This window comes from Urocitellus parryii, chromosome 9 (assembly GCF_045843805.1).
Source record: "Urocitellus parryii isolate mUroPar1 chromosome 9, mUroPar1.hap1, whole genome shotgun sequence".
In the NCBI taxonomy this organism is placed as follows: domain Eukaryota; kingdom Metazoa; phylum Chordata; class Mammalia; order Rodentia; family Sciuridae; genus Urocitellus; species Urocitellus parryii.
The window spans coordinates 19,567,586-19,579,758 of record NC_135539.1 but is presented as its reverse complement, the minus strand read 5'-3'; the positions used below and the strand labels follow the sequence as shown (position 1 = coordinate 19,579,758).

The window sequence follows — 12,173 nt, the reverse complement described above, 5'->3', positions numbered from 1 at the left end:
TCAAGATTCTTTATTTGCGGGGAGAGGTACTGGGTTTAAACCCAGGGATGCTTACCCACGGAGCCCCATCCCCAGCCCTCTTTATTTTTTATTTTGAGACAGGATCTCACTGAGTAGCTCAGGGCCTCACTAAGTTGCTGAGGCTGGCCCTTGAATCCTCCTGCCTCAGCCTCTAGAGTTGCTGAGATTATGGGTGCGCACCCCATGCTCTGACCCTTGGGTATTTCTTCAGAGACTGGGTGATCCCTAAAGTCGAATTCCCTGGGCTTTCTTGGCTTTGTGCGCCCAGGATAGGGTTCCTAATCGGAAGGGCATTGAGTCCTGCCACATATAACACCAACCACAGGCTCAAACCCACAGAAGCGCCAGATTGAGGCCCACATCCTGGGGACTGGCTTTCAAATGTGGACAGGCGCTGGGCTGATAAATATTGCATGCCCATTTAGAAGTGCTGCTGGGTTCCTCGCAGCTATTTGGCCATGATACATCTTCTCTGTCAACCAACACCCCCTGCACCGTCATTATTACCCAGAGGTCCTTCCAGCCCAAATAGTTGGGAACCCCTTGCCTGGGGCCAGAAGAGGGCTCTGATAAACAAGGCTAGAGATCTCTGGTCATCCCTCTTGCCAGTTCCCTCCAGGGACATTGCCCACGATGCTTTACTCTCACCTACCCCCAGGCAGAGTGGCAGCAGCTGACAGTGAGCATGGACCCCCACAGGAGTGAGGCAATTCATAATCCCGGTCACCTTGAGTTCTGCAAGTCCCACCACTTGGCCAGCTGGGGGTACTTGGAATGTCCAGCTTGGGCAGAATCCAAATCAGCCTTTGCAGTCAACGTGTGGTTCATGGTCACATACCCTGGGCATTGGTCATTGTGCGAGGTGCCCTGGGGAGCTCAGGGAAAAATGCCCAACTCAGGGCCAAGGTGGGGACGGAGGTGTCACAGTTGGGCACTGTCACTTTGCATGAGCCATCTGAAGAGGCTTATCAACTGTCTTGGGTCCAGGTGTTGATAACAGTGGCTAGAATTCAGTGCGTGATGGGCCAAGTGCTTTTGGGGGACATGATTTCAGCAGCAAACCCCAGTGATGTGCCTCTGGGGTATATTCCTCCCCTTTTCATAGACATGGAAATTGATGCTCAGAGACAGCAAACCACTTGTTCCAAGTCACACAGCTGGTCAGGCCCTAGATTTGCCTGACCCCAGTCAGTACACTTGACCGCTCGGACCCACCCTGACCTTGGAGATTCCAAGTTGGCAGTCAAGTCGCTTTGCCTCTGCAGGGCACCCCTTCTAGGTGTGGCAGGGGACCTCCTTAGGTCATGCTGTGCAGGATCTCAAGCAGGGACAAGCCACGGGGGCCTGTTTGTCTTACCCGACACTCAGTACCTGTGTGCACACCTCTTTGCCTTGAAGGAAGCCCAGGTGACTGCTTCTTCCTTAGAGGAGGCTGTTCCCAGACCCTGGAGGTGGCCTAGGGCTACACAAACCTTCCAGACTCTGGGACCCAGCATTCCTGGTAGGGCACGGCTCCTGTCCTGCTTTGTGACTCCGGGTCCTACAGGTCCCTGGCCGTGGGAAGGCCCGTGCTCAGGCCCTTTGGAGAACTCCCCTTTCGGTCTGGTGTGAGGTTCTTTTCCTGGGGTCTGGGGGACTGCTGCTCCCTGTCCCTGGTGGGCACCGACAGGCTCTGCCCTTATTTTTCACCCGCAGGGCCTCTCTGGGTCTGAGTGAGATGCCCCCCCTCCTACTCGGGGGCCCTGTTGTGTCGCCCCAGGTCCCCATGTCGATCCTGTCTTTGGGAGCGTCTTGCCTACAATTTTTGTGGCTCCCTCGGGGGCGGCCCTTCTCTCCCACTTCCCCGCCCGCGCCCGCCGCGGGGCGCCCCCTCTCCCGTGCGGGCGGGCGCCAGAACAGTGTCGCCGGCCGCCTGCAGGTGTCTCCCCACGGAGGGGCGCGCGTCCCTGCGCCGTGGCCGCTGCCAGGCGCCAGCAGCTCCTCGCCGAGGTGCACTCGCGCTCCGGGCTCCGGGCGCGCCGAGTCCGCTCCGCCGCTGCCGCCCGCCGCCCGCGCCCCCGGCGCGCTCCGCGTCCCCCGAGCCGCGCCCCCAGCCCGGGGGGGCCATGGGCCCGCGCCGCGTCCACTGCCGCCGATCGCAGGCGCCCGAGCCCCGGGGCGCGGCGGGCAGCGGCCACTGACGCGGGGCGCCGGCTGCCAACTTCGCGCGCGGAGCTCCCCGGCGGCGCGGTCCCGGCGGCGCGGGCGGCATGAAGACGAGCCGCCGCGGCCGAGCGCTCCTGGCCGTGGCCCTGAACCTGCTGGCGCTGCTCTTCGCCACCACCGCCTTCCTCACCACGCACTGGTGCCAGGGCACGCAGCGGGTGCCCAAGCCCGGCTGCGGCCAGGGCGGGAGCGCCAACTGCCCCAACTCGGGCGCCAACGCCACGGCCAACGGCACCGCCGCCCCCGCCGCCGCCGCCGGGAGCGGCCCCCCTGGCGGCGCGCTCTACAGCTGGGAGACGGGCGACGACCGCTTCCTCCTGAGGAATTTCCACACCGGCATCTGGTACTCGTGCGAGGAGCAGCTCGGCGGGCCCGGTGAGTGCGCGGCGCCCGGCTCCGGCTCCGGGCGGTGCGGCCCCGGCGGCCGAGCCACAGCGGCGCTCCGCGCTCCGCGCTCCAGGCTGGCGAGGGGCCCCGCGGCCGGCCGCACGGACCCCGCGCCCCGCAGGGCTGGCCGAGCGCTCGGCGGGGACGCGCCTTTGCGCGGCCGGGGGCCGGGGGCCGGGTACGGGACGCCCCGCCGGTCAAGGCTGGGGCAGGCTCCTGCGACCCCCGGCGGCTTTGGGGACATTGCCGCCCCGGGAGGCGCGTCTCCCCGACACCCACCCCAGCTCGGGTCGGAGGGGCGCGCGTTCCTTTCCCCGCTTGAACTCGTCTCCGCGCTCCCCCACCGCCCTCTCCACCCGCTCCGGACGCCCCACACCGCCCCGTCGCGCCCCTGGGGGTGGTGGCGGTGCCGGGGGCTTTGCGGAGGGCTGCCCTCCCATCGCAGAGCCGCGGGGCCAGGAACTAGGGGGTCATTCTCCTCCCCCCACCTCCCGCTCCACTCAGCCTCCCAGACGGGCTTGGGAAGCACGGGAGTGGGGACTGGGGGGAGTCCCGTGGGTTCCGGGGAAGCTGCACGCACCCAGAAGCCGGAAAGCCCTGGGTATCCTGTCCCTCTCCTGGAATAGGATGTGGCCAGAGGGACACCACGGCAGGTGGGAAGATGGGACAGCTGCCACACTCGGCTTTGGGAGTCTGAGAGGACTTGGCTTAGCCCGAGGCTCATGGGGACTGGGAAGGGGGCTTGGTTCTCAGGAGGCAGGTCTGTGCCCCTTCCTCTGTCCTCCTGAGGCAGCCGGGGCTGGAGGGAGTGTCCCCGAGGCAGGCATATGGTAGGGCTCAGGGACAGCTGCCTGATGGGGTTTGCTGGCCCCACAGGACCCAGTGCCACTGACATGGTGTGGCTCCAGGTTGTGTGTGGGACCCTCTGGTGTGAGTGGACCTCTTCCCCAAGGTTAAACCTCCTCTACGCTTGTAGATCTCTTCAAAGGCACTTGGCTCATGTGGCTCCAGGGTGATGGCAGTGGACATCAACAGACAGAGCAAGCCGTTCGCTTACTTGGCCGAGGCAGGGTCCTCTGGAGAGAAGACCCACGTCCCACCCACTTTGCAGGCCAGGTCTCAGGGTATTCTCATCTCTGTGTCACCACTCCAGCCACAGCCTGAAATTCCCTGGGGCCTACCTGCCTTTGGTCCCTAGCATATTGTCCCCCTCCCCAGGACGTCCCTCTGTGAGGGTCTCCCTGGGAGGTCTGGCTGCCTCCCCGACTTCTGGGGAGTGTCTGTCACACAGTAGGCCTTCAGTAAATAGTTGCAACAGAAACATGTTAATTTGCAATACAGGGACGTGGGACGGGGCCTTGGGAGGACAGGCCAGCGGTTTCTTGGGGTGCTGCGTTGTCCCCTGTCTTGCTTCTGGGGCTGCTGACTGAACTTTCCTGGGACTTCACCTGGTATGTGCTGGCCCCTTGTCAAAGACCTGATGTGTTTGAGGAGGGTCCTGCCTTGACCAGTTCACCCCGTCAATTCATTTCTGGGGTGCATTCAGGACACGAGTCGTCACTGTGGCGTGTCACAACACTCACAGGAGAAATCAGCCTCAAAGCCATCTTGGCTCACGTCCCTGCTTCTACCAGCCCGGCCCTCACCTGCCCCACGGAGGCCTCACACACCGAGCCACAAGGTCCCTCTGCACCCTTTGGAGCCGAGGTCCCCGTAATTCTTTCTCCAAGTTCAAGAATATGTTTCTGAGCTTCAGGAGACCTTCCCTGGGGACAGGTGGCCTGTGCCTCTGGCCAGGTCTCTGCTCTGCGTGGAGACCAGCCTTCTCCCGGCGCACACACTTGGAAACACAGACTGTGTCTTGTCTGTGGCAGTCCCCAGGGTCCTGACCCTGCCTCTGTGGCATGTCCTAGCCCCACACCGGCCATCTGGAGCCTGGGAATTATTGCCAGTCTCTCCTGACCACTCCCTGAAGGTCACAGTCCTGACGCTTGCTGTCATTTCTCTGTAGCTCATGCGGGCTCCACTCGGGGTGTTCAAACCTGTGTGCGGCCTTTAAAAAAAAAAAGTGTCAGTTGAAAATATTGAAGAGCAATGTTGGGGGACACTTATGGAACCCTCTGTGCACCCCTGGCCCTGTGGGGACATCTCCCCTGCTGTCTTACTAAAACCCCAGCCACCACCCACCTCAGGGGCAGGCAGGTCTAGGGGCCCCCTCTCAGGTGACAGACTTGGGACTCAGGGGCTTCTGGCAAGGGATCGTATCTTTTTTCCAGGGGCAGAAAGAAATCAGAGGGAGGTGACGTGGGAAGAGGTGGCATCGGGGGGTAGCTGAGACAGGGCCCCTGCCCATCAGTCCTCTGTGAGTCCCACGGTGGCTGGTTAATTCATTTCCCACGTTTCTCTCATCCCTCCCAGAAGAATCCCAGTTTTCCTCCCCGGGGCCTGGGACCCAGTCGGGGGCTGGTCTGGTCTTTGCTGGTGAGAAATCGGGGGGCGGCCTGAGGCCCGGCGGGTGGTGTCTGCTGCTGACCCCGCAGCTCCCAGATGCTCCCGAATCCTCCACCTCTGGGCCTGAAAGGGTGTCGCAGGTACCTGGCCTCAAACTTTTGTTGCCATGACAACCTGTCTTCTGGGTTCTGTGACCATTTTATTTTATTTTTTTTCCTCCCAGAGGAAAAGCCACCCCAACATCCCCTGATAAGGCCCCTGCCCTCCCCCAGGTCCCCCCAGGTCCCCCCACCACAGCGAGGACCACTTCCTCCCGCCCTCCTGGAAGCCCCGGGCAGAGCCGGGTCCCTCTCTGGGTTCCGCCCAAGGCAGAGACGCCCCGGCCGCAGATCCAGCCTCTCGGTGGGCGGGAAGCAGCCGCTCCAGGGCCAGCTCGGCCACTTCTCTGTGTCTCATTTGTCCCCACCGAGGTCACTCCCCCCCCAGGGCGACCCCCCTGCTCCGCCCCCTTCCCACACCCCGAGCCGCAGCCTTGGCAGCGGAGGCCGCGTCCTGAACAGACCCACTGTCGCAGCCGGGCACAAAGGAGCCCTTTCTCCTCCGTGTCCCCGCCCAGACGGGGGTGGCCAGGCCTCTGCAGCGTCGCCCCCAGCCTCCCCGGGGCCGAAGACGAAGTCCAGGGGCGAGACGGGGCGCGTGGGGGCGCTGGGTGTGAATGGGCCTGAGGGAGGCCTGGAGAGAGGCCCCGGGGACAGGTCACAGGTGGGCCGCGGGTGGGGGGGACCCACGTCTGGGACCCCACGTGCCCCACCCAGAGAGGCCCCGTCCAGGGTCCCGGAGACCAGGGAAAGGGCAGGTTTGGGGTCCCACTCTGGAGCCCCTCCCCCTGGGGGATGGGTGGGTGTCGCCGCGGGGACTCCCCCTGGTTAGCGCAGGCAGCTCACCCGCCACCCGTGCCCTAGTCCCAGTCACCCGCATCTCTCCCCTGGACCCCGCAGAGGCCTCCCCGCCTCCGCCTGGGCCTGTCCCTGCTCTGGGTGGATCCTCGCCTGGCATCAGAGGCTCCCCAGAGCCTCCCTGTGCCCAGCGCCCTCCCAGGTCCTCCCTCCCGCCCAGAGCCCCAGCTAAGACCCTCTCTGAGCCTCTCTGAACTCCTCTCCCGCTGCCCCCAGGGTCTCTGCGCTCCTGCGTCTCTGGCCCCCTCCTCCCCCCCACGAGGCCCCCTCTGGCCTCAGGGCCTTTGCACCCACTGCTCTTCCCCCAGATCCACCCGAGACCATTTCCTGGAACTTTAGAAGATCTGGGCTCAGTTTTCTCTGCCTGACTCAAAATGAACCCCGCCCCCCTACGTGTCCTGCTTCATTTTTCTCCTGGCACTTCCTGTCCCTGACCCTGTTCCCGTGTCACTCCTCTGTGTTGTCCACCGGCTCCATGAAGGTGGGGATTGATCTTTCTGGGCCTGGTTTGCTTAGAACACTGCACATAGTAGGTGCTCAATCATCTTTAGGGATGAGTATCAGCTGTCGTCACCGTTGCCGTTGTGTGTTGGTGGGACATTGGGCAGCCTTCGTGTTGGGAGCATCTCGTGGGCAAAGACTTGGACTTTGGAAGCTGTGGCCGTGAGCCCTGGACAAGTGCTATCTCCTGTCCTTCAGATAGTGGCAGGTGCCATGGTTACCCCCATTTCCTGCAGAGGAAGCCAAGGCACAGAGAGGCAAAGCGACTTACCCCAGGTCACACAGCAGGCAAACGACAAAGCTGGGGTGTGCACCCAGAGGCTGCTGTGCGGATGGTGCACTGACCCTGGCCTGACGCCTCAGCCTCCCTGGGCCCCTCCAGCCAGTCCTGCTGGAAGGGCGCTGTGCAGGGACCCCCGAGCCTGGGTGCGAGTCTGGATTCTGCTGCCCACTTGCCGAGTGGCTTCTCAAAAGTCCCACTTCTCTCTCTTTTTTCCTGGACTTTTCTTTCCTCAGGTGTAAAAACGAGTCTTTATTTATTTATTTTTGAACTTTTTTCATGGAAGTTGAAGATGGCAGAGCGCTGTCCTTGTGACCACAGGCTTGGAGTCAGACCCGTCTGTGTACAGTCCCCACACCACACTCAGCTGCTGTGTGGCCCTGGGTAGGAGATCACCCTCTCTGGGCCTCAGTTTCCTTGGTTGGGGCATGAGGACGGTGCTGTTTGCCGGGGCCGACAGGAGTGGCCACTGTCCCGTGGGGACGTCCGCAGTTTGCCCACCCGCCCCTCCTCACTGCTACCTGCAGGTGCTCAAGCCCCGAGACGTGGGTCCTGCAGGACACGCTGCCATCAGACGTCTGGCTGCTGGGGATTCCGCCCGCGCCTCCCCCAGTCCAGCAGCCTGACTGTGTCCTGCCAGCTCCGCCCACGTCTGACCCCAGCCTCTCCCGGGCCTCTCTGGGCCCCTGCTTCTGTCCTCTGTCTGTTCTCCACCCCACAGCCACAAGGAGTCCTGTTAAACCCAGGCCAGACCACCTCCGGTCCTACTCAGGATCTCTGGTGCCGTCGGTCACACCAGGGTCAAAGCCGAATACCTCAAGGCCTGCGAGGCCCCTCTGACCTGTCCCACCACCTCTCTGACCTTCCCTCTGTCTTCTCTCCCCACCAGTCCCCCTGCCCCAGCCACACCAGCCTCCGCACTGGCCCTTGAACAGGCTGAGATGTTTCTACCTCAGGGCCTTTGCACCTGCCCATCCCTCACCTGGAATTCCCTTCCTTGATTCATGCAAAACCCGTGTCTTCCATCTCGGCTGCCGTGTCCGCTGTGTCCTCCCACAGCATGGCCTGGTTGGGAACTTGTGCAGGTGTTTACCTCAGGACAGAGCAGAGTCCCAGACCTGGTGGCCCTCAGTCGGTGGCTGAGACTCTGGCCCTTCCCTGGAGAGACTCGTGGTAAAGGAAGTGCAGTCGGAGGCGGCCACTGAGGGCTGCTCGGAGGCCTGGCTGGGGACAGAGAGGGACTGTGGGGCTGGAGAGGGCAGGGCACACGGCCCCGGGGGCTGAGGGGAGCTGCGGCTGGGGGAGGCGTCGGGGCTCCAGGGTGGAAGGAGGGGCCGCGGCTCTCAGCTTCCTCTCTGAAAGGCAGGACGCGCCCTTGGCGGGTCCTGGCCAGTTCCCTGGTTGCTCCCACTGCCCTTGGGGGGCCCTGATCTGTGTCCAAAAGTAGCCCCTCGACTCCAAAAACGCTCTGGCGGGTGCGGGTGGCCTGGCCCAGCTGCCTGCGCTCAGCACTTTCAGGCGACTTGGTGGCAGGTCCCCCCCGGGGGCTGTGGTCTTCCTGGTGGTGGGGACTAGGACGGAGCCGGCTTGGCCTCTGGAGGTGGGGCAGGGGCCTTGCGTCCCGTCCTCGGGGGGTGGGTCAGACAGCCACAGGGCGGAGGAGGTGCCACGTGGTGAGGGGTGACAGAGACCAGGGGGAGGGTGACACAGAGCCAGGGGCCACCCAGGTGTGCTGCGCCCTGGGAGGGAGGAGGGAGGGGCCCGGAGTGGCCGGGTCGGTGGGGGCACCTGTCCCTGTCCTGAGGGGCTGGTCCAGGCCTGGCCGAGGCCCCTGCAGGGAGACCCTGTGTCCAGGTCCCGCTGGTTGAGGCCCAAGGCAGCCGGTGGGGAGGCCGGGCCGGGCCTCAGGCCTCCCCTTCCTCCTGTGGGTGGTGGACACCTGGGGCTCCAGGGCTGCAGCCTGGTGCAGCCCCTGCCCACCCCGCTCCCCCGGGGGCCTCCGAGTCACATGGGCTTTGAACAGAGTCATTGAAAAACCCGGGGACAGAAGGCCCTGGGCGCTGGTTATCATCCCCCAGGGACGGCCACCCTCAAGCCCGGGACCCCCTGTCCCGACTCCACGTCCCCCGGTCTCTGCGCCAGGCTCTGTGGGGGAGGGAGGAGGAGGCGGGTGGCTCTGTCCCTCCTCCATCCTCTGAGCCGCCATCAGCCCAGCTCCTGTCCCTCCTGCCTGGACGGGGCAGTCCCCCTGGGCCCCAGCACAGAGGTGTTCTGGGTGGTCAGACCCCCCCCTAGAGCGTGCTGGCCGGGGCAGGGGACCCGGACGCAGGCCACTGGGTGTCCACTCAGTGGAGCCCACGCTCCGCTCACCTGGCGTCTGCAGCCAGTCCAGGCTGTGACAGCCTGTGACAGCTGTGTCAGCCTGCGGTCCCTCCCAGCACTGGCTTCCTGCTCACAGGCCCCTGGCAGGTCAGCTGGGCTCTGTGTCCTGCTGTTCTCCCTGGGGACCCAGCACAGGAGGGTCCATCCCGGGGTTTCTGGGCGGTCGGGGCAGGAGAGGGGTCGAGCTCTTGCCCACATGTGGCACGCGCCATTCTGGGGACATGTCACTGGCCAGAGCAAACCACCGGCCACGTCCCACCTTCTCCTGGGGCTGGAGGATGGCGGCCCTACCGTCCGCCCAGACAGCAGAGAGCTGGGAAGGGTGGTGGGCACACGTGATCCCTCTGCCCCACCCTGCCCTGTCTCAGCAGGTCTCTGCAGGGAAGGGGCTTTCTGACCACTGGTGAGTCTGCTGGACAGGCTGCCCCGGGAGCCCTGCAGAGAGGGTGGCCTGGCTTGGACTCTCCAGGGTCTGTCTTGGGACCTCCCATCCTAGGCTCTGATGGGTGATGGCCCAGTTCTCTCCTTTCTTCAGTCCACACAGGGGACAGCGTGGCTCCTCTAGGGCCTCCCCTACCCCTCCACTCTCCTTTTTAAGGCATTGGTAATTGTGTATTTACTAGTTGTTTAAATTTTCTGATTTACCCTGGTTTTCTTTGGGCCCACTTTCCTGAGGTTTGTCATTGGTAACATCCTCAAGTTTTGAGGTCAAGGACTCGGTTTCTGTAGTACAAAACGAGGGATCTGTTCAGTGCTATGAATTTGCCTCTGGGTACGGCTTTGGCCACATCCTCTGGGTTTCTCCGACATGACTTTCTAAAGATTCTGCAACAGCAAGTTGTGGAATTTTGGTTTTGTCGTTTCGTGGGTCCAAGGATGATTTAGTAGAGCATTTAAAAATTTCCCCGGGGTGTGGGAGGGAAGGGAGGGGGCAGGGGATTAACAAGGACGGTGGAATGTGAGGGACATCATTAAACAAAGTACATGTACGAAGACTCGAATTGGTTGTCAACATACTTTATATACAAACAGAGATAGGAAAAATTGTGGTATATATGTGTAATAAGAATTATAAAGCAAAAAAAAAAAAATCTTTTTTTCCCCAGAGCTTTGTGTTATTGCTTAAATTTTTGCCATTAATTTTAAACTGAATTTGTTGAAAGATAAAAAAGGTGATGAGAAAAATTTCTGCTTTATTATTTTTTTGTAAATATTTTATATAAAAATCAGATATGTTCCCTGGGTGAGGCTTAAAGCAGCTTCATACACAGGATTATTTAATGACTTGACTTTGCTATTTATCTATCTTTGCTGTCTTGATCTTCGTCAGGCTAGATGAGGCGGGTGAAAACCTTGCTCATTAGTGGGGCCTTCTTTCCATTTTAACTTGCATTTCTCATAGTTTTGATTTTGATAAACTTCAGTTCTATAATATATATGTATCTATCACAAAAAGATTCTTGAGTGGTATTTTCATTGTGGAGCTGTGGGTTTTAGCTTGTGTCAAGATGAAATGACGGTGTCCCCCGGTGAATGCTTTTTATTTTGAATTCTATTTTTTTATATTTTAATATTGCTCTTCCTGCCTTCTTCTGCCGGCGTCCCTTGACAGATCTCCTAGGAGCCTTTTTATTTTAACTTTTCTAGGTCTTCTTGCCAGGTGCAGATCTGACGAGAACAGTCGAGTCAGCTTTCTTTCTTTTAGTAAAACCTGAGGGTCTCAACCAAATAACATTTATTTCTGTCACAAATACATTTGGTCTCACTTCTTTCTTTTGTTTTTGGTCCTGGGGACTGACCGCTGGCGGCTTGGACTGCGGCTCGATGCTGCAGGTGTGGGTCACCGGCTGTGTGCCAGCTCCCCTGCCGGATGCCGGACGGGATGGCAAAGGGGCTGCCAGGTTCCAGCCCTCGCGGACTTCCAGTCGGGTGTGTGTGCACACGTGCGCACCTGTGCGTGTGTGCGCCGGTGTGTGTGTGGAGGGGACCTGGGGAAGCAGCCCTCCTCCCTGTGGAGGTGACATGGGGTGGAGACCTGAAGCAGCTGCGAGCCATCAGAGGAAACGGTGGCCAGGCGGAGGGTTGAAGCGCAGGCACATCTTTGCACAGGGAGACGACCTGGTGGCGGATCTTAAAGGGCTGGTGTGGCCGGGGAGCAGCGGGAGGGAGGGCAGCCAGGGGACGTGGGAGAGGGACAGTGTGGGCCGGGGAGGGGCTCTGTGCCCAACACAGGTGATGCACCTCTGAGTCCCCGTGGCTTTGGCTCTGGTGGCCGCGTGGCCGGTGGAGAACACAGGCTTAACCCTGTGGCCGTGGCCCCTGCTTTCTGGCCTCCAGGGTAAGAAGGACTGTTGGGGGTAAGAAGGACTGTTGGAGGCCAGTCAGCCTCTTATTCCTCGGTAGGAAACCTGGAGGTTTCTCCTGTTCGAATTCTTGCAGATTCTCCCTGTGCCTCCTCAAAACAGAGACTCCACCACGGAGGGCAGAAATGTCTCCTGGTCACTTATTGATTCCAGCTCGGGTGGAGCCCAGGGCCTCCCACGTGCCAGGCAGGTGCCAGGCAGGTGCCCGATCACCAAGCTGCGCACCGGGCCTAAACAGTACTTTAAAATCAGCCTGGCGCCTACTCGATTTGTTAGATTCATAACAAATCAAGTGGGAGGTACAGAGATGTCCCATCTGTCCCTTGTCCTCTATCACCCCACCCGAGGGGTGCATTTGTCAATGACCCAGATCCACCCTATAGAATCCCCTAGAACAGTCCCACTGTCCTGAATGTCCTCTGCACTCTGCCTGTCCACCCAGTCCCTCCTCTGTCCCCAGCAACCAGAGATCTTTTCTCTGTACCCATAGTTTGTCTTTCCCAGAACGTCAGAGATTCGAGTCAAATATGTGTGTCGCTTTCTCAGGTTGGATTTTCTTCCCTGAGCCATCAGCACTTAAGCTTCCTCCATGTTTTCGTCGCTCATTTCTTTTTCTGCGCTGCATAG

At 60.9% G+C, this 12,173-nt stretch overlaps 1 protein-coding gene across 5 annotated transcripts in view; it reads left to right on the top strand.

Annotated features, from left to right (window-relative positions):
* Positions 1 to 2,270: 2,270 nt before the first annotated feature.
* Gsg1l (GSG1 like) overlaps positions 2,271 to 12,173 on the top strand; it is a 172,290-nt gene continuing 162,387 nt past the window's right edge. For all 5 annotated transcript variants that reach the window (XM_077802864.1, XM_026392180.2, XM_026392181.2 and 2 more), the window contains exon 1: positions 2,271 to 2,601. In XM_077802864.1, the coding sequence (XP_077658990.1) occupies positions 2,271 to 2,601 (331 nt within the window). The remainder of the gene's footprint in view (positions 2,602 to 12,173) is intronic.